The 22,114-nt window shown below is 42.1% G+C and overlaps 1 protein-coding gene across 2 annotated transcripts in view; it reads right to left on the bottom strand.

The window, feature by feature from the left end:
• Positions 1–22,114, bottom strand: part of LOC122621006 (metabotropic glutamate receptor 8) — a 48,994-nt gene that overhangs the window by 9,308 nt on the left and 17,572 nt on the right. The window contains exons 2-6 of one of the 2 annotated variants that reach the window (XM_043798723.1): positions 9,764–10,729; positions 5,652–5,794; positions 3,237–3,407; positions 2,543–2,687; positions 44–186 (exon numbers count right to left, since the gene is read on the bottom strand). In XM_043798723.1, coding sequence (XP_043654658.1) covers positions 44–186; positions 2,543–2,687; positions 3,237–3,407; positions 5,652–5,794; positions 9,764–10,729 — 1,568 coding nt within the window. The remainder of the gene's footprint in view (positions 1–43; positions 187–2,542; positions 2,688–3,236; positions 3,408–5,651; positions 5,795–9,763; positions 10,730–22,114) is intronic. The other variant, XM_043798732.1, reaches the window with a different exon arrangement.

The raw sequence follows: 22,114 nt of genomic DNA, 5'->3' as shown, positions 1-22,114 counted from the left end.
GGTAACTGGCCCGTCGTCCAGTCTGACGAAATAGTTCACCTACCTCCGGCTCGTAGTCGTCGGACACCAAATTCCGGGCACTCCAGCCATCGGATCCGATCCAGGAGAAGGAGCCGGTTGCATTGGCCCGGCGCACCGCCCGCATCACTTGCCGCACCTCCTGATCCGATCCGAAGATAATGGCTCCTGGGAAGCGGCGGATTTAGTAGATGCGAAAGGAGAAAGGAAGAAATTAATTTTAATTGCAATCAATAGTGAATGAGCGGCTTTTGTGCGCAAAAGAAAACAATCTTCTGCTGCCAACTGCTCTTGTGTTCTGCTTTCCCATGGCTGCTCTTTCATTGGTGGCTTAAAGTTTGGTACAGATTTAAATGACAGCCCATTGTCTCGCTCTCAATATTAATTACGCAAGTGCTGTATAAATTAAGCGGGGTTACCTCAGCTGCTATGGGTTAAAAAGGTCTTTAAAAGTCTGCAATCACTTTTTCAGACGTTCTCCATACGACGCAACTTTACTATATTTAGATAGCTTGCCAAGGTATTTTTCTTCAATTTGCAAGAAAAACAATACTTTAATTGGCCTCAAGAAGCGAGCAGTACGTAAAAAAATAGTTTGGAGATATCATTGGAAAAACAACGTTCACAATGGCTAATTGGCAAAGCCGACACCTTGGTCGCTTGTGGTCTTGTGAATGGAGCTCAGGGTCCTAAAAATATCCCAAGTTTTCGGCCCTTTTTGTTTTGGACTGGAAAAACTTGTTTAAGATACATGAGCTGAAGTTGTCACTTCTTAACGGCCCGCCCAAGAGAGCCTTTGTCTTAGCCATAATTTTTTGCCCCTTCAACATGTCCCGGTATCGATTCGCCACTGCCGCTCCGCCACTCGAAGTAAGAAGAGGGAATCTTATTCAAAGGCAGCAGCGGAGACAACGGGAAAACTTGTCGATACTTCTGTGAAGTGAATGATATTTTCCTTGTATTTTCACTTTGCCTTAGACATGCACTTGAGCGGCTTCATCGTACACAGTAGCCTGTGTGTACGGATATTCTTAGCAGGGATATTCAATTTAATTTAAGAGCCCACTCGGCAGGATATTTATGCAGATGAGGGGAACCTTTAAAGCCGGGGCAGAAAGTGATCTAAAACGGGTGGGGACCGGCCGTGTCCTGGTTGAAATCGCATCAGCCTGGCACATCGGCGATAAAGAGGAAAAACATGTCATCCCCCGCCCACATTTCATTTAGCTCCGGAGTGACATGTGTGGGGATCCGAACACGCGTAAAGTTCACCCCTGGCGGCAGTTATCAGCCGCAGTTACGGATCCGGAAGGGCATCATTTTTCAGGAACCCAAATGGAGCCCCATCCAGAACCAGAACCAGAGCGAGAACCAGAACCAGAATCAGAAGCAGTGCGCCAGAACCCTCGATATGCAAAATTAAACAACTGATGCCAGGGCAAATACTTTGTCAAATTGATTAATCGTTGCGAGGCAGCGCCCTGTAAGCGGCGTCAAATCACAAATCACAATAAATAATGGTGGCGGAGGAACCCTTTTCTTGGGTGGCGGACTGGGCGGACGGGGACGACTGCTTTACGACTCCTGATGGCGCATTTATGTAAATCAAAAATTGTTTGCCAGACAAAAGTCAATTGTTATTGGTCGACCCGTGTGCTTTTTATTGGCGGGCACGACCCTGCTATTTTTCACCCTTTCGAGGGGCTGACTAATGATATACGCAAAGCCGTAGGCGGTAATTATTTTTAATTTATATTTCTTTTCGGCGTCTGCGACTGGCAGCCGATTCATATTCGACAGGGCAACACGAAATGTTAAAAGTCAAATTGATTGACATTTTATTTTTGTTTATCTCGCTGCTCAATCGCATCATTGGCGCAGATTTCGGCAATGTGAAAAATTCGTTCACATTTAGATTGAAAAATCGTTCCGATCAATTTGAACTTGTCCAGCCCTGACTGGAATTTTTAATTGCTTGCCATGTCGAATAGGTGGTGTCATTCATCAGACCTCGTGGACGTGAAGAACTCTTAGCTTTTTGTGCTCGGACAATGGACAGTGGTTTCATTTTTGGCCATAACAAATACACACTTTTTGCACCACCAAGTGGTATACGGTATTGGACGTATCAGGTTGCCCACTTCTGGGCGACTATCTCTCAATTTATTTGCAAATAACTTTTTCCGTTTGTTTTGTCGTGAACTTTTTAATTTCCCGCTGGGACAGATGGCACAACGGCGCGCCGGCGAGGGAGTTTTAAATATTTTCATTTAATTTGCGCAATTTCCGTCGTCCACCCAAAAATCCTAGCATAGTTCCCGACTCCGGATCGCATTCATTTGGCGGGCGTTGCGAAGGGCTTGCCCTTCGCATTTGCACTGCGCCTCCGCTTTGACATTTTTATTTTAAATTGCATTTTGACTGGCAGACTGCAGTCGCTGTTCCGGCTGGAAATGCACTTCCCTACTCCTCCCATCTCCCATCTCCGCATCTCCCCCTCTCACCACTCCCCCCCGTTACGTACCTCGGGCCCGCGGCTTCGTCAGCAGCTTCTGCACTATATTGTCGTAGGCGATGTCCTCGGCCACTCCCGAATCCTTCACCAGCTTCTCCTTGATGGCAATACAAATGTTATGGCGTGCCAGGAGCTCCTCCAGTTCCTCAAAAGCCTGAAAACAAGTGCAGTGTTGTTGGGCAATAAAAACAGCCATCATGTGGTGGTGGGAAGGGTACAATGTTTACGCAGGTAAGGGCACTATGTGTTCACTTTAAATGTATACCGTTTACACTGCAAGCGTTTGAGGATATTAACATATGATAATGGAGTGCTGCCAACTGACGGTTTTAAATGGTACTTGGTGTTGTCTTGAAGAGTCACTATTTAAGGATTACTAGTTAAGTTAGGTAAAATTAAGAAGTACAAAGTACATTTACTTAGAACTAGCTCTTTAAAGAGGCGGAAGTGTGAATGCCTGGAACTTATTGAACACTGTTCAATGGTGACAAAAAATGTCAGCTTCCCAAGGATGTTTGTTCCTATAGGCTTTAGAAATTACACCACATATAGTTATCCAACAAATCGAAATGGAGAAATATTCACAATATATTAATTGAAACCACCTTTTTTAACCCAGAACTCCACATTCTTTAAATCAATTTCTCGACCATTGATGCCCTCCCTTCTATTTCAATCAAAGTTCCACACAAAAAACACCCACCTTGATTCCGTAATTGCTCTCCTCGTAGATAATCGAGACGTAGCTCCATCCCATCCTCTTCACAATCTCCACCATGGCCTTCACCTGGTAGTGATCCGAGGGAATTGTGCGGGAGAAGTACTCGAACCGCTGTTTGTTGCTCAGCTCGGGGCTGGTGGAGAAGTATGACACCTGGTTGGAAAGATTGAGGGGAAAACATTTTAGTTGGAAACGCTTTTGCTTGGGTGGCACGAAGAAGCAAGTGTGTAATTTTATGTAGCAACCCTTTTCACTTTAAGGTTTGCCATTTAATTTTCATATTTTTTCTCATACGTTCTTGGCTCTCGCTTCTGCCAAAGTTTTTCACTCATATTTTCCCGCTTAAGCTGTTTTTTAAAAACCACAAACAATGCTGCTTTCGAAGAAAACATCAGCTGGCATTACCTTGCAAAACCCAATGCTGTGGCACCTGTGGTGGAAGGCCAACTGCGTGAACCTGGCCAAAGCCAGGAAACCAATTTCACGCACATATAAACCGTTTGGTTAGAGGAGGATTCGCCCACAAACACTTGGGCCAGGAACTAAGTGCATCCTGGGGCAAATCGTCGATGGCGTGACAAGTCAACTGCAAGTGTTTAATGAACTACTTGGCTTCTAATTAAGTGTCATTACCATTAGTCAACAGTTTCTGCGTAAGTGCTTGATTACTTGTCAAATGCTTATGACATGACAGGCATTGCCACTCATACCAGTCCTTATTGCTGTACCTAATTTTCCTATGGTTTACTACATTCTCAGTTTCATTTAATCAGAAGGATTTCAGTCTTTCAAGAGCGTTTAAAGCGCTAAATCAGAGCAAATTATTGTAAAGCTTTGAGTTTGTTGACTTTTGATAATTGACTCACTCGATGCAAATATTTACTTTTATTCAAGAAAAAAAATGGTGAAAAGCTTGTTGTAAAATACAAGTGCCGTTATTGAACCCATAAAATACAAATACAATTTTTATATATGAGTACTATACTACGTATGTTTTTACTTTTTTTTAGATAAATAAAATTAAATATTTGAATAACCATTTAATTTAACACAGCAACTCTTGACGTTGGCATTTCTTCTTGAAACAGAAAAGACTGCACTGCTTTATTCAAGCATTTAAAATATTGTTATCCAAACGTAGATAAGCTATAAAATATTGCATGTCCTTGCCAACATTTTGCATTGCAACCAATTTCCGCTAAGCCTAAATGAAACTTACTAAGTCGCTATCGACCAGAATTTGAATTGCAGAACACACAAAATTGGTTGGAAAGTGCTGTTTATGCGAAGCCAGCAAAGAATCCACGCGTGCAAACGAAATGCAATCAAATGTTTATTGCTGATTTATGAGGTCCTTTCGGGACGATAGCTGGGCCTGCATGGAACGGCTGCTGCTCCTTCGACTGGCACTTTGTGTGCGTTTAATGGCATCCATGTAGTACACAGTACATATACATATTGAGAAGCTATCTGGCAGTCAGACGGCGGCAGTTGGCTACTTAGTTATTGTCGCGTTGTTGACTTTTGGCTCCAGCTCACGTAGTTGGAGCAGCCGAACCGTGCACTCAATCTCCTTCAACTTCCAGCACGTGATTCATGCAGGCACTCGGAGAATCTTACACTCCTTCTTGAATCAGAAATGGATATTAGCTTGTGGCGCTTTGTTCCGAATTAGTCACTACTTGGTAAATATTTAAAAAAAAATCAATGTCTTCTGAGATATGAGATATTAATCGTACAGCAAACGAGCTAACAGGACCCATCAAATGCGAAAAAACTATAAAATCATCAAAAAGTTTTTAGTAATGTAATATAACCGCTTTGCTTTGCTGCTTCAAAATCTCCGTCTAGCGGGTAGTGCCAGTGACGGGTATCTGTTAGTCGAACTTCTTTTTTCTTTTTATGATGGTACCAAAATTATACAAAACAGTAGTTTATCAGCTAAAAACTATGATATTAGAATCCGTTTTCAAAGTTAAATTAAGCATAAACCAAAAGAATTATATTATTTTGATGATTGCGGAGAGTCTCTTCATGGAAGAAAACACTATGCACGCCAGAGGCTTTTGTTTTAGTGTGACTGAACATATTTCTTTTGCAACTGCTGCACTTTGTTCCTCTCGTTTGCCTGCGGTACTCAACTAATTTAGTGGCACGTGCAGACACTTAGGAGTCGGTAAGGCGAACCCAAAGTCCTGTCAACCATTACAACAGTTACCATGTGGCTTCAGGAAATTTTAATTACGAACTAGCAGAAACTTTTGTTGGCCAAAAGAACGTAGCTGCGAGCATAAAGCAAAATCTGAACTAAAAACAAAAAGGACTGCCCTTTTTGCTATGACCTTTTGACATCGCACGCATAGCCCCACAGTTAGTGATCGCACAATAGAAACTCACCTGGGGAATTCGGAATAACCGCAATAAATTGGCAACTTGTATGGATGTGACCGAGGAGGCGGCACCCACCACCCCCGAGATGACCTTGCGCACTTGCGTCTTGTTGCAGTGATACTCCGCGTCATCTATGTTGCTGATGGACCCTGAAAATGTAAACATCGAGGAATAGTTGAGCAGTTTTGCTTATATTGTGCTGATAAAAGTGATTTTCCCCCGAAATTGGAATTATTTAAAAGCATTTATGTTGTAGCTAGTTGTCCACCTGAAGGTGACAGTATTGTGTCTTGTGTCTTTATTTTGCGGCCACCTACATCGGACCATTTTAATTTCATTTTCAGATATTTATATTTTTCTTAAACATTTTTGAAACTTTTTTTTATTTAATTTTTGTTTTCCCATTTTCCCTTCCACTAGCTGAGTAACGGGTATCACGGGTAGTTGGGGAACTCGACTATAGCGTTTTTTCTTCCTTTCATATTATAATTATATACATACGCATTAATCATAGAAACTTTCTTTCTTTCAAACTCAAACCTTTTATGCAAAATGCCGCACTTAGCAACCTGAGCAGCTGCAGAAAGTCTCCTTTACGAACTTTAAAGGCCCCACGTTAACGCCTTAACGCGAAGCTTAGCCAACTTCCCAAGTGAATAGCCCACTACTATCAAGTTTTACCCGCAGCTGTGCTTAAGTGAAAATTAATTACCACTCCGCCACGGATAGTGGCTTCATTTTGGCCATACAATCGATGCCCAACTAGATTATTATTAACCAAATACACACGATTCTGGAGCGGGTGGTGGAATGTTTGTGCGGGCGAAGTGGGGCAGCGCCATAGTTTACGGCCTGCCTAATCCTGTCAATATAATTCAGTGACTTGGAAAATTATATTTTTCATACGTCACACGCAACAAAGACAGAGACGGAAATGTAAGTGGGAAAGAGACAGAGAGGAGCACAGCACGTCGCTCAAATAAATCCTTGCCGCGCACATAAATAATGAAATTATGGAGATTAGAAAGTGTTCTGAGACGATGACAAGGATGCTGGCTCTGTGCCCAATTGATTATGGATCGTTGGCTGACTGGTGACTATGAGTGTGTGTGTGTGCGCACTGAGTGTGTGCGCCTCCTTGTTGGTCCGATAAAAGTAATAAGCGGCATTTTGTGTGCCCTTGATCTTCCCTCGCTATCCTGGCGACGAGGCAATCTCATGCCCCGCCGTTTTGTCTTAGGGGAATTATGCATATTAGTTGGCGAGGGAGATCCCAACCTTTGCCAGGAAATCCCATAATTTATTTATTAATTTAGTTTATTAATGAAATTTATATCTGGGGGATGTTGATTCATGCAAGAGAGCCGAGCAGCCGCTTTCTCTGAGCCAAGCGTTTGGATTACACAAGCCCCAGAGATACCGCTCCCTAATTTAGTTTATCATTTGCCTGAATAAATTTGCAAACAGTTTGCACCCGTGGTTTTCACAACACAACCGCTGTAATGCAACTGCAACTGAAACAACTTCTCCTCACAATGTAATCCACAAGTTTCACAAGCAGACGTATGCATAATTTGCATATAAATGCGAAAATAAGCCGAGGCTTTTTCACGTGGCGTATGAGCAATGTGTACGCCAAGATGCACCGGAACCATTCCACATATCCACCTATAAACGATTCACATAAACAGCACTCCGACTTTGCGGCTTATCTCGAATAATTTGGAGGTAAATTAATAAATTAAATTTTAAAAAATAAAACAAAAAGTGTAGTGAATTATTTAAGTAAATTGCGGAAAACAAATATTGGTAAACAAATGTTTTAATACCGTTTTCAAAAAATGTTGACCCATCTTTAAGTAAATATCTTTAAAATATGTTTGAATAAATCATGTTTGAATTTTGCCACGCCCACTCTAGCGCCCACAAACCGCCCAAAACTGCCACGCCCACACTTTTGAAAAATGTTTTGATATTTTTTCATTTTTCTATTAGACTTGTAAATTTCTATCGATTTGCCAAAAAACATTTTGCCACGCCCACTGTAACGCCCAAAAGCCGCCAAAAACTGTCAGTGTTAAAGACTCTCCTTCGCACTTCCATTAGCTGAGTAACGGGTATCAGATAGTCGGGGAACTCGACTATAGCGTTCTCTCTTGTTCATACCTCAAAACTAAATATTTTCAAAAAAAATCGTTTGCCCATCCTTTAGAAATGCTTTTTATCGTTTACTTACCCTTTAAAAATTGTTTTTTTCCCACCTCTAAAAATTGTTCTTATTATTAATTTTATTGTTTCTTAAAAATAAATCATTTTGGAAATCTTCCTCTTTCTCTTTCTTACTCCCAAGAAACGATCAAAGACCGGAGGTGTCTTTGCCTATAACCAACATACACATACATATTTTCGGTTCTGCTATCTGCACTGAAAAAATCAAATTGAATACAAAATGAAAACACATAGTTTTAATCCTTATGAAAACTCCAAATTAGGTTGGATAATAATATGGTAAAGCAAACACATATTTGTTTTATGTTTTTTTTTATATAATACATTTGTTTCTGGGTTGTATGTATATGAACCAATTTGCTAGCAACGAAACGTCGAACAGCAAATTAACTGTTAAGCATATGAAATTGTTGTTGTTCAGCATAAGGAACTAGTGAAGAATAAGCAGAATACACAACATTGTTTTTGTAATATGTACGTATGTATGCATTGTCAATGCGGCAAGTAACACGTGTGCGTGTGAATTGGCGCCACATCTTACTGAAAGTAATTTTTAATTGCAGATATTTAGTTTCAAGAGGTGTTTAAACGATAAAAACCAAATATATTTCTATTGTTATATATATTAAATTATTTATATATATTATATTTATAAATATATTATTTTTTTAAGGGTGGTCAAACGATAAAAAGCATTTTTAAAGGATGGGCAAACGATTTTTTTTGAAAATATTTAGTTTTAAGAGGTGGGCAAACGAAAACATTTTTTTAAGGGTGGGCAAACGAAAAAAACAATTTTTAAAGGGTGGGCAAACGATTAAAAGCATTTTTAAAGGATGGGCAAACGATTTTGTTTAAAAATATTTAGTTTTAAGAGGTGGGCAAACGAAAATATTTTTTTTTAAGGGTGGGCAAACGAAAAAAACAATTTTTAAAGGGTGGGCAAACGATTAAAAGCATTTTTAAAGAATGGGCAAACGATTTTTTTTTGAAAATATTTAGTTTTGAGGTATGGAAAATGCTTAATTCCTTAAGTGCTAATATTTTCTAAACTAAAAGTTTTTTCAAAATTCTAAAGGGTGGGCAAACGAAGTTATTGCGATTTCAAAAAAAAAAGTTCAAAAAACTCAACTTTTTGAAGTTCGAAAATTTTCGAAATTTCATATCTTGAAAACTGGACGTGGGCAAAAGAACTAATTGGTGGGCAAACATGGGCAAACGATGGGCAAACGATTCCACCTTTCAAATTTCAAAAATTCGATTTTTGCGGACCCAGCTTCTTTGAGCTGTTTCCACAATATACTCAAATATTTCTTGGATCCAGGATCCAACATTTTCAGTGGCCAAGGTATCGATATCTGATGTCCGCGTAAGGTCCTGCTGTCCACGTTCCCGTATAGGGAAAACGTCCGGAGCATATTTAGGGAATCATACTATCAAAAGCGTAGGAAGCGTTTAAGGAATTAAACAAAGAATTAACAATACTGATTTCAGATATATAGACGCAGCGCAATGACCCATGTTGCCACGCCCACTACTACGCCCACAAACCGCCCAAGCCTATCACGCCCACACTTTTGACAATTTTGACATTTTATTTAATCTTTTTTCATATTTTCATAAGTCTTGTAAATTTCCTTTATAGTCGGGAAACTCGACCATAGCGAATATATAGAGCAAAAATTACAATTTATGTTGGATATTTAGCGAAATGTTGATTAGCTGTAAAAGGTTTAATATTACTAAAGCACTTCTTCTGTGAAAATTACGCCACAGGCAACGTTCTTACCAATTTCTGCAAAACCGCACAAAACTGTCGCGACCACAATTGTTAAAAATATGTGGATTGTTTGTAAAATGTACTCTGCTTACCCCTAGTTAGAGCTTACCTTTTATAAAATCTACGGCCATTTCAAGGCCATAGGAGTCCTTATCGCAGTCGTCGAGGATGTGGGCGCCCAGGGTGATGTTCGGCAGGAGCTGCTCCCTGTTAATCCTGTCGATCGTGAAGAGCATGGCCTCCAGGGCCTGGATGCCACCCTGCGGCATGATGGGCCCGCAGGTGATGCTGTCCTCCCTCGAGTGGACCATCATCAGGCCGCCCAGAATCACGTCGCCCTCCACGATGGCCTCCCGCTTGACAGGCCAGTGCCTCTGCGGCTGGGTGGCGTACAGTCGGTCGTTCTGGAAGCTCACCGAATCCGGCAGGGATCTCAGGTACTTGCCACTCCCGTCCGCCGAGCTGAGCGGCAGCATCAAGTTCAGGTTGTTCAGGGGCAGATGGCGACCGCGATGGCGCCCGGAGCGCGGCGATGCCAAGTCGATATTAGCATACCGCTGGTAGTCCTCCAGCTCAAAGTGGTCGTAGGAAAGGTCTCCATTAGCCGGATAAGGTCGCCTGCCATCGGGCGATGGGTCATCGTTGGCGTAATCCGGCGACTGCAGGTGGTTCACCCACTGGCGCCAGTGCTTGCCCATCTGCTGCTGCCGCTGCTCATGCTCGAGAATCTCATATGGGCTCTGTCTGTGCCTTCGGGCGTGACTTTTTCCGCGATGCTGACGATGATGGAGGTGCTCGCAGCCAGGATGAGTCCGGTGACTGCCACTGTGACTGCCACTGTGACTGCGACTGCGACGATGACTGGATGCCACCCCGTCGTCCGCCAGTTCAATGTCGCCGACCACCTGGCTTTCGGTCTGCAGGATGTGACAGGTGGACGGGAAGACGAGAAGCAGCAGCAAACATATTTGCACGGACCATTTGCTCTCACTGACTGTTTGCATATTGGCCTTGGCTTCGGTTTTACCGTGATATATATTGAATTCGCGCGAAGCCCGCTTTATTTGTATATGCGCTGATTTGGGTTGGATATGCTTTGGATTAGCTCACAGTTCAATTGCTTTTGGCGATATGTGCGTTGCATTTTGGGATTTGTGCTCGTTGGTTTCTCACAATTAATCGGTTTTTTTCCGCTTTTGCATTTTGGTTGTGGCTGCGTTTGCAGCTGCAGGGATTTTGAATTTATTCTGATACACCAATAAATATTTTCCACTAGCTATATCGGTTCAAATTGTTCAAGTTTGCAATATTTTTGTTTGCATACGGTTTACGTTAATGTCTTATTTAAATAATTTGCAGGCTTAAATGTCACAGCAAATAAATAAATTGCACGGATATTTATTAATATTTTAATATACTCATTCGGTTCTTCTAAAATGATCTTCACCCATATATATTCCTTTTGTTTTATTTATGCTTATGTTCATCGCAATATGATGATAAGTTCGTTAAAAGTTAAAAATGTGGTCAAACGATGAGGTTACCCCCAAATATTAACAGAAATGCCCCCATTTTAACCAAGCCCCCAAAATATTTTCAGCCCCAAGCTTATAACTGTCAACCCAGCCGCAGGAATGAGGGGCTAAAGAGGGCGTGGCCCATGGGCATTTGCCCATAAAAATGATTGCCCTGAGGTAAATTAAATTTGCATAAAATTGTGCGCGCCGCCGCAAGTCGAGGAAAATACGGGCAAAATGCAAGGAATCCTTTGGCACGGGTAGTGGAAAAAGGAGCGAAAAGACGGTCTTGCCGGAGGGTTTCCAACGGTAATTAATCAAATTGTTGGCGTCGTAATGAGCTTGTCGGAGGTCCCAGCCCCCAACGCTGGCCACCCGTCCTCGCCTCCCATCTTTTATCTCCGTCACCCGCCCCACTAATCAACAATCGCGTTAACGCCACTTCAGACAAGGCCTGCAGTTGGAGTTTACAAAATTACTTATCATCAGTGTAATCAGCGGCATTATCAAGGTAACCCGGAATGACACAGGGATCTCTGGGTCAGTGGGGGTGGGTGTATATACGGTTGTATGGGTGGCTGGGTGGTTGAACGGCCCCAAGTTTGTCAATTGACAGGGTGCCGCGAACCGCGCCGCCTGCAGCATCTGCGCCTCCGGGTTTCAGGACGCATCGAATAATGAGATTGCGTTAAGCAAATGGTGCTTTCCCTTTTTATTGTGCGTAATAGAGACTGGAGGCGGAGGCTGCTTACACGCTCGTAATTTATTTTGATTACATCTGTAGCTTCGCCGTCAGAGTCTCTTCTCATCCGATAATCGCTTTTCCTGTGATTCCGGTCCCTTTTACTTGTCGGGTAGATGTTTCCTCAGCTACTGCTATCAGCGATTAATTTGATGGTACAAAGTCGTAATTAGGACAATCTCAACTTCGCCCTTAATAAGGTCCTTGGAACGACTAAGCTGTCAGAGTTAATAACACAGCAGTTTTCACCAATATTATGTGAAATAAATCCTTTTAGGGAGAAACCAATTTTGCCAATAAGTGTGATTCTTTTATCGGATGAGCTTGGTTAACATATTTACACCGAATAAAGCCAACCAGAATTCCTTATGTGTACTCTGATATCCTAGATTGCATATCCTAAAATGTATGTAAATAATTTCTAAAAGATTTTTCGTCATATTCGGCTCACTTCGATTTCAGTACATTTCGAATTCTTGCCCATTCCTCTAGGTTTTTTCTTGCGTAACGAGCACTGCCTCCAGCTGTCAGTGACACTTGTCTCAACGTGTTTTTTTGGACAATGAGAAGCGATCCCCACCCACCCCCCGGAAACCCTGGAACACTGTGGTGTGATGAACAACCCATCTGAACCCATTTCGGAACCCATTGCTGGGCCAACTCAGCTCGACACCCACTCCGCTTTGTCATTGTCTTATTTTGCATTTTGTATAGGGACTTTGATTTGATTGAGCATTTTGTTCGTTCGCCGAGTCCCTTTTCGCTGATTTGAATTTTCGTTAAATTTCGCTCTTCTGTCGCCGAAACGTTTCATGTAATCCCGGCCAGACTTTAAGAGCATCAGACGATATCATTTTTGTTGGCTTTTCCATTCGTTCAATCGGTCTGTTGTGCAAATTGATTTCGTCGATACGATTTACAGTTTCATAAAGTAAAGGACCCTGATGAGTTTTCATGTAAACCTGACCCTTGGAGGGGAGTGTACATCTGGCATAACTCTGGCATAAATTGAGTCGTCCTTTTAATACTTCAGTACTTCTTTTCTTTGACATTTAATTTTCAAGCACTACTGAGTGTTAAAAGCCCTTTGTGCTCTTCAATGTGCAATGTGCATGTTCAAGAGTACATTTTCTTAATATATCAAAGGAAATACTTCAGTTGTGTACATCGCAAAATACGCAAAATACGAGTAACGAGCGCACTCATTAGGGTATTGTTGATATTAGTTTGTGTATACTTCTTCCGAAACCACTTATTGGTTGCTCTGACGAAGTAGATTGCCTGGCCGTACAACTATGCTCCTGATTTTGCAACATTTTTACGGGTGGTGAGGTGATTTATGGCCTACGTATTCTAATTTCACATCTCATTTGCTGTCGTTTTCAAGCAGTCGCCGAAGTGCGGCATTTGCATAAATTCGTGGGCGAAACAATAAAGAAAATTTCACATCAAGCTACATTCAATCCCCTGTCACACACCTGAGCCTCTTGGGCTCCAGCTAATGTCCTGGCCCAGGATCAGGCGTCGCCTTCAATTTGCCGGCAGGAACACAGAATTAATAGTAACACATGGAGGCCCCAGAAGTACGCTGCTCGCACCCAAAATATGAATAATTCGTCGGGGCGAGACATGCAAATGCCTAACATCTCCTCGTATCCTCGTATCCTCGTCTCCCCGTTTGCGAGTTACAAATGTGAGTCTGTGATAAATTTCGTTGACATGCCAGGAACACAGAAAGTTGGCAGCAGCCTCTCCGGCGACGAGGGATCAGGTAGCTGGTAATCACGACATTTCAAATTCCATGTGCAGATACGTCTCGCCTACGCTCCTGCGAATTTGTGACAGTTGTGTGAATACATTTTTTAATTTTATTATCGCGCAAACGTATTACGGGCAATAAGATTCGGGTGGCCCAGAGTTATGGGGGCCCAAAGTTATGAAATTGCCCATGTCTGCGGTGAATGATCAATCAGGTGATTTCTGCTGGCCCATTTTGTATTCCCAGCACACGGCATTCAATGGTACACACAAACAAAGAATGTTTGGCGATGTTCCAGTTTTTGGCTAATCAAAGCGTTCCAAGGAGAATGAACTCAAATATTTGGTATGGGAGAGGGTACAGGGGATACAGAACTCAGGGTTTTCTTTATGAGCTAATAATAAGTGTAGGGAAAATCTTTAGCCAATCTACCACTGCCCCGCATTGTCAAGCAGTTTAATGTTCCTCCCACGGCTTCCCTTTAATTTCGGCTCTGTTTGTCTGCGTGCTTAGTTGGGATTATAAGAGGTCCCCGGGGCAAAAGCGCGTCAAACACATGAAATCAATTACATTTCTCTAGTGTAGGCGCAGCTGCCCCTTGCCTTTCGCTCGGGTCCAGATGGAGCTTTGTCTGGAGTTCCTTTGGCCTTGGGCCTTCGGCAGGCTGCTCGGTTTTCCTTTTTCCGCTCAATCCGGGCGAAATCTCAGGTATTTGGGAGCTAATAAAGTTTGCCTTAAAGTATTTGGCGTAAAACTTTGCCTGCGTGGGCCGAGCATATTTGTTTTGATATTAGTGGGTCCTCGGCATGCATGACGTGCCGTCCATTTAGTCTATTCATATTTGCTCAGTTAGACTACTGAACTGAGCCCAGCGAATGGAAGCCTTACACGTGGCGTTCTGCGCATTGGTAAGCAATTTCCATGCCCATTTGCCGGGCTCGTATCAATAATTTCCCAGGTTTTATTGTTATTCGCCAGTATTTTTATGTATTTGCCAGGACGAACCCACCGCGCCTGGGGCGTAGATGGCCCCATTGCTTGGCCCGAATCGGGGTCGGTACTGAAATAGTTGGATGACCGTAATGGAGGTGGCTTCCCTAGGACTTGGCCTATTTGCAACCGATGGCATATTAAATTCCATGTTAATGCTGAGCACCCAACTTGTGTTTTAATAAAGTTATGGCTGGTGCTGGTAAGCCTACAAATTAATTGAATTAATCGTCATCAACAATAACATAACAATTTGATGCTCTTATCTGTGAAAAGCTTTTGTAATTAATTAATGCCTTTAAATAAATACAAAGGATCCGAGCACCATTGTAACAATGAATTACACTCAGCGCCAATGAAAAATGCCACTTAATAGGCGGCCCGATGAAAAGCAATCAAATGCCTTCAAGGCGGCAAAAATCAAATAGTGGCACAAAAGAGCCGGAAATCAAGCGGAGCCATTAAGTGAAATGTAGCGGAAGTCTCATATAAAAATGCAATTATCCTGCCACACACACTCTCGCACTCCCACACACACACACTCCCAATCGTTTAGGAAACGGATGACAGGAAATCAACAGGCAACTCCATGTGGCAATTTAGCAGCAAATTGTTTTCTTCCACATGACAGTGGCAGGAAAACCTCAAACCCTAAGCTTAATCAAATGGCATGCCGACCAGCAAACAGAGCCAAATCAAACAGGAACCTGCTGAAACCAATCACCACGTGTACTGTGTATTGTCTTGTGCATGATATTTCCTTTGGTCCACCGAAGCAAGCTCAATGAAAATGCGAGAATGCTTTCTATTCTGCAGTAATTACATTCCGCTCGACAAATACGCGCATTAGACTAACCAAGTCAACGCTGCCACCAGCAAGCGGTCGTAAAGTGAAAATTTTCATAATTAGTTTTGGACCCATCTCCTCGAATTTCCTTCGTCCACTTCCCTCCCAAATCCTCTGGCATGTTCAAGCACACTTTGCCCGCTCACCTGGCACTTTGGCCTAAAAACAACGCCCATGGTCCTTGTTACGGATACGGATTAGGTTACTGCCAGTGAAACAACCACTATCCCATTATGCATACCATACTTAGTGGGCTGGCTCCTATAAAATTCGATTTGAATACTGGCGAGCTTTCGGTTATTTGGCTAATTGAATTCCGCTGCGCGTTTACAACAAACGGCCAATGGGCTTTCCCTTCTAAGCCGTAAAACATAAAGTATGTTCATAATGCATAGAGTTTGTGTAAATGTACAAAAACTATTTTGACCATTGGGCTGGTATTCTTTATTAAGGCTTTTTACTTTTACTAGGGTCGGTTTCCACATAGAGAAAAGGTTTCTACATGTAATTTGTTTAAGCAATTTGCCGACTTTGGGCGATTCTGAGAGTTTTGTCTAAAAAACGTAAGCATCTTTGTGTTTAAATCTGGTGTAAATTACAACATAGTTAGATATTGAATATAGTAGATTTTCCTCTCTGAAGCCTGGACTCACAGTAAATTTTCCATCACATTATGCAACTTGCCACCTTCAACACCTGCAAGTCATGGAAAATCACAGATTCGAGTGGCAGACGCAGGGAGCAGAGCAGTCTGATGTTCGTGTGCAGCTCCTCGATCTGGTTTGCACAATTCCATGTCATAAGCATGATAGCCCTCGGAGTTCCTCCGCTTATCAGAGAGGTTCACACTTTTCCCTTAATTTCCCCTGGATTGTGCGCGGTGGGAGGTGCGGCGCACAGGACATCGTTTTCGCAAATGGCTGTGCACGGCGCTGTAAATAATCCACACCATGTTTGCTTGCCACTTGGCAGGACCGAGATCCTTATGGCAACTCAGTAAGTGCAAATAAGTTTGTGTGTGCTTGCTGCCGGCTAACAGTCAATATCAGCAAACTGGCTCGAATGGCAGCCAGCGGAAAGCAGCAGCAGCAGCCAGCTGGCGAGGGCAATCTGACACTATATTGGTTCGGAAATCGAATGCTGGCATAGGGCACAATACGCTGAAATGCACTCAGCCGAGCTCAAATTTATTTGCCTATCCAATGTATGTATTTATGAAGCCCCGTGCTGCCGGGCGAATCAACACTTTATGACATTTATTCAGAGAAATCTGGAACTCTTCCTGTACAAGAGTTTCGAGCGAGGGCTTTCAGCAAATCGAAACTTAAGCAACAGCCATACAACATGTGAGTAAAATTCAAAGAATATAAGTGTTGAGATTCTATATGGTGAAAACTTGTGTCAGGCGGAAGGACCTAGTAAAATATATTGTTGAGGACGATGGCCTGCTGTTAGGACCTCCGGAAATGCAATTTAGGGTAGATACATTAATTCAAGAGATACCCAGCTTATTTCAGTCTCTATTTGTATGCATATTTAAATTACTCTTCTGCTTGACTTTCCCCTTATTCCCAACCACACTCGCATCCTGCATAAACAATGTAATTGTAACAAAAAGGGCAGCGCAATTGCTTTATGGCCCTTCCGCCTTTTAGCTGCTAGTGACAGCTTATGGCGTTTTTATGAACCGAAACCCCCAAAAGGTTACAATAGAAGTTGGCCACGCTTGCAGGATGGTGAAAACTAAATTGCGCGCTGTTTTAATTTATGCTGCAGGGAAAGTTCCGTTTAGGGAAACTGCAATTTGGCCCACGGATAATCATTTACACGACTGGCGGAGCTAAGCATGCACTCCGATTCCTCCCATCTGCCCCAAAATCAGAAAACGAATTGGAAATTTAGGGGCTCTCGACATGCAACAGGATGGAGGTGGATGGAGCTTTTGCCCTGTGCCAAAAGCTGCAGAAATGCAAATTGAAAATTGCACATGGTGTTAACAATATTTTATGGAGTTCACTGGCCACAGGAGTCCAGCGCCCACTGCGCCCGGAGGCGTGGCTTTGGGCCAAGCTGCAATTAAAGTAAGCCGAGATAATACATTACATTATGCCAAGCTCGGGCTTTGGGTGCTTAGATATTACACAGCACTCTCGATAAGTTGTGAACTCACGGAACTTCGGACTCTGCATTAATATTCCAGTGCCCAAGTGACCAGGAAAAAAGGCTGAACGAGCGCTTTTGCTGGCAACAAGAAATGCCGTCAAATTAGGTGGATAGGTGCTAACACAAGAAATATTATGCCAGTAAACGAAACGAATTGGTTGTACAAAATATAATTTGAGCACACGTAAGAGTCGTATTTTTTATGTTATGCATATAATTTGACTTTTTAACGCCGACGCGTCGGCCTTTTTTCGACTGATGGCAACTCGTAAATAATTAGGTTTCAAGTTGGAGTTTTCGGATTCGGAGGCGTCTGACAAGACACTTGAGCTGCCAATGCATTTTTTATGATTGTGCGTGTAAAATAAAATTAACTTTACTGCCGCCTTACGTGGCGTATGTGTGCTTTTCATGTCCCGGCTATAAAGTGTGAACTTAAGTTGAGTGTCGGGGGAATCGTTTGAAAATGTGTTTAAGTTCCGTATGTCGGATTGTGTCATAAAAGCTAAGGCAGTAGGAACAGCAATTGGAAAGATTCACTCAATAACAATTTTTTAAAAATAAGAGTTTTATATTGTAAAATAATCAAAAAAAAAATGTTCTTCCCACAATTTAATACATTCGAGCTTGATTCTCGCAATCAGGCACTTAAGTACCTCCCAACTTAAAGGCGAACAGAGGACATCTTGAGCTGAGCAGAACATTTATATAACTTTTTCGTTTGTGAAAACATCGCCAGCGGCAGCTGTGTTATTTTGGCCAGCAAAAAGCTCCGCGGGCAAAGACTTAATAATCCCCCATGCGCCCTGGTGGCAGTCCAATACTAAAAATCACTTTGTGGGGGTGTCGCACAATTAAGGAAAATACGCCAGGTGCTGCTGCCACTCACTTTTTTATGCAAAATTTAAATGAAACATTTTGATTCTCGTTGAAATGCAAAAAAGGGCAATTGGAAAAACATTTTTATATTTAATGTTAATATATGGTCTTTGCGATACGATTACTTGCAAATTCAACGCGGGTCTCCTTTTTCAATGATGATATATTGGTGTTTTTGGGGTCCATCTCCGCCGAGCCTGAATGCTTTTCAATTATCACGAAACAATATTTAAGAATGCACTGAAGTTAAGCAGCTTTAAATGTTTAACGCCCGCCTACGGCATTAAATCGATCCTCTTTTTCTGCGGGGCTTCAATTATTCAGCATGCATATAGCATATAGGGTAAAAGTGCAATGTTGATGTTTTCTTTATTTTCCCGGCTTTTTAATTAAAACTCATTTGCGCATTTGTGGGCTGTCATTACAAGTTACGTGCAATGTGTGCGGATATGCAAAGGGGAGCGATTCAGACGTGCCTTGCCACATTTATGCTCCACATTACCGAAAAATAAAACTAAAACGGCCAGAGCCGAGTTAAACCATCCAAGCGTGGCAAGTGCCAAGGAAAACACACACGTGAAGCCATCGCATTTGAAATAATTCGGAAAACCATAGACAGAATTAATATAAAATGCCGAAAATTGAAACTTCAAAGTGGCAGCTCGTGCGTGACTCCTCCTGCCTCTTTTATTTTTTTGAGTTCCCGGCCAAGCAAAAATTGGCATAATATTTGCCTGAAAAGGATACGTCGAGCCGAGGAAAACAAAAAAGCAAACGCATAAATATCAATCCATCAAACATTTGCTAAGTTTGGGATAGCATATGTATTTAGACAAAAATGTTAGGAGCTTGAGTGAATGGTTTCTGAATCGATTTGAAAAGAGGGAGCTTTTTTTCCATAGAAAATTATTCAAAAAATACACATAAACTCGAATTTAATGTTTATTAGGATGCTACTTGGCTGTGGATAGCTTTTCATTAAAAAAGTTGAATCATTATCTCTAGACTGAGCAGACTTGGCTGCTGCACCATCAAGATTGATGTCGATAAAAGATAAATTTGTATGCGCCACTGCGAGCGGCGTTTAAGCTAACACCAAATTCAGCCACTAAAGCAGCCATAAAACAGGCTTCATAAAGCACTCAAAACCGCAGGAGAAGCCTCCTAGAAGTGGCTTTCCCTTTGTCCTCCGATTTGTTTTCCCGCCGTTCCCGCCGTTCCCGCCCAGGAACGCTCTCCTGTTATCAACAGTCAATAAATAAAATCTCATTAAGTTGGAGGCGTCGCGGGAGGTGTGCGAAAGTGCAGGAGAATGGAAGCTCCCCCCTGGCGGTGGAGTAAAATTATAAAATTTCCATTTTATTGACATTTGAAATTGACTGATATCGGCGAGCAGAACCGAAAGGGAGCGGGCATGCACGACTGCCGCTGCGGTTGAGTTTAAGTGTCTAAGGCGAACCCAAAGCAAATTTGCGGCAAGCGAAATAAAAGCCAGGAAGTGAAGAAAATGCGGGCTCCAGGGGAAGAGGGAAGGGAAAGCGTGGCCCACGAGTCAATCAGGTTCGGTGGAAAAAATGGTTCAATAAAGTCAACACCCCTGGGGGAGGGAGTGGGGGCAGGGGCGTGGCATGGCCCACAGCCAGCCACTGAGCCAGTCAGCCAGTCAGCCAGTCAGCTAGTCAGGAGTTCAAACAAAAAGCGCCGGCAATATTTGTTGGCATCCAAATTACATTAACGCCGCGCCCAAGGAGGCCAAGGCGAAGGCGAATGCTAAGGCAAAGGCGAAGGCGAAGGCAAGGACGACACATCCTGCAGCCCAAATGAGTGAGTCCCAAGTGTCGATGGCTGATAACAGCCGGAAGCCAAGTACAGAAGCCTCAACGGCCACAGAGGCGAAAGCTCAAAAGACAAAGACTTTGGGGAAAACAATTTCCAGCAGCAGAAAGTATATGCAAGTATATGAAAAATAAAAACAAGAGCAAGTGTATTCAAATTGGCTAAAAAGCTATTTTTCGGAGCGGAGGTGTGCTGTAGGCGTGGCTGCCTGATGGATGTCACACAAATTTAGACGCTTCGCGGGAACGAAAAGGAAACTTTTTGCAATCAATAATTCAAATTGGGCGCTCGCAAGGCCAGACAAAAACAATGGAAAAAGAAATACTCAAAAGAATCGTGTTAATTTGCATGGACCAGCCAGTGAAGTGAAAAAACTTTTATTTACGCTTGAAATTCAAAGAATATGTGGCTGATGAATACAATTAAATTAAGTAAGAACTGCGAAACAAAAATAATAGGAAGTCAAACTGAAGTTGCTGGAGAAAAACATAGAGCAAATCATTTTATACATTCATTATGCCTCTATTCTAGGAAAAAACAATACAAATGATGCCCTTATACCCTTGCAGAGGGCATATAAATTTCAGCCAGAGGTTTGCCCCACAGTTAAGCTGACATATGCGACCATGTATATTATAAATAAGTATAAATATGTATATATTCCTGGTCGGTATCAACATGTCTACGCAAAACAAGACTCTCAGTTTAACAGCTAACAGCGGGAAACTATTCATGAATTTTGTAGCACAAAATGTTGTTGAAAATGGTTTTGTTTTATACTTTATGGGCATTTTTTGTATACAAATTAAAAATTAACTTTTTACATGCAACACTTTCCGTAGAAATGAATATTTGAATGCACAATAAAAAAAAAAGAGTGGATTTCCCCAATTTTGATCAACTTACCCTTTTTTGGGAAATAATTTGTGTATCAACGAATCTGAGTGTGAAACTATTTCAATTATGCAGAAGTAAAGACCCTTAACCAAACACAGTCTATTTTCTTATGCTTGAATATAATAGCTAGGGGAACATTTGAAAGTGCTTTTAAGTTCATTAATATTCATAATATAAATTAATGTACTTTAAAGCGAAATCCCATCAAAGAAAATAAACCAAACTTGTTCAAGTCCATTTGAATAAAGTGAGAGTGTGAATGGAGCTAAAACTCAAAACAAAATTAAAGTTTAGCTCAGTTTCCCGGCCATTTTCCAGCATGTTTTTTAAGTGTCGTAAATCACGTAGTAGTTTGCAGTTTGTACAGTTTCTACCTTTTTGGCCATGGCCTGTGGCAGATTATGATTTATTGCTTTGGGAGATTGCAGCTTCAACTTGCAGGTTGCAGTAAATTCCTTCGGTATTTTTTGGCCAACGAATTCCCTTTAAGCTATTTTTGATGGACACACTTCGATCAAATCAAGAGTGCCCTTTTACATTTCAGCCCAAAGAGGCTGCAGCCTTTTTGAATATTAAACCAACTACATATGGGCACATGACGATTTAAACACAGAGCTCCCACTTCAGTTTCAATCTACAGCAGACAATCGCTTTATGCTACTACGAGTATACGTACTCGCCAAGAGTTCGCATATGGACTTCCATATGAGTATGTATCAAAGAGCACGTGTCTGTTGCCCAGGTCCGAAAGAGCAAACAAGCTGACTGAATTCTGAGGGGAATTTCGATCGGGATGTGGCCCATATGGAATAAGGACGGGCGATGAGGAA

The sequence above is a fragment of the Drosophila teissieri genome, chromosome 2L (assembly GCF_016746235.2).
Source record: "Drosophila teissieri strain GT53w chromosome 2L, Prin_Dtei_1.1, whole genome shotgun sequence".
Taxonomy (NCBI): Eukaryota; Metazoa; Arthropoda; class Insecta; order Diptera; family Drosophilidae; genus Drosophila; species Drosophila teissieri.
The sequence above is the reverse complement of the archived record's forward strand: the minus strand, read 5'-3'. Positions and strand labels throughout refer to the sequence as shown.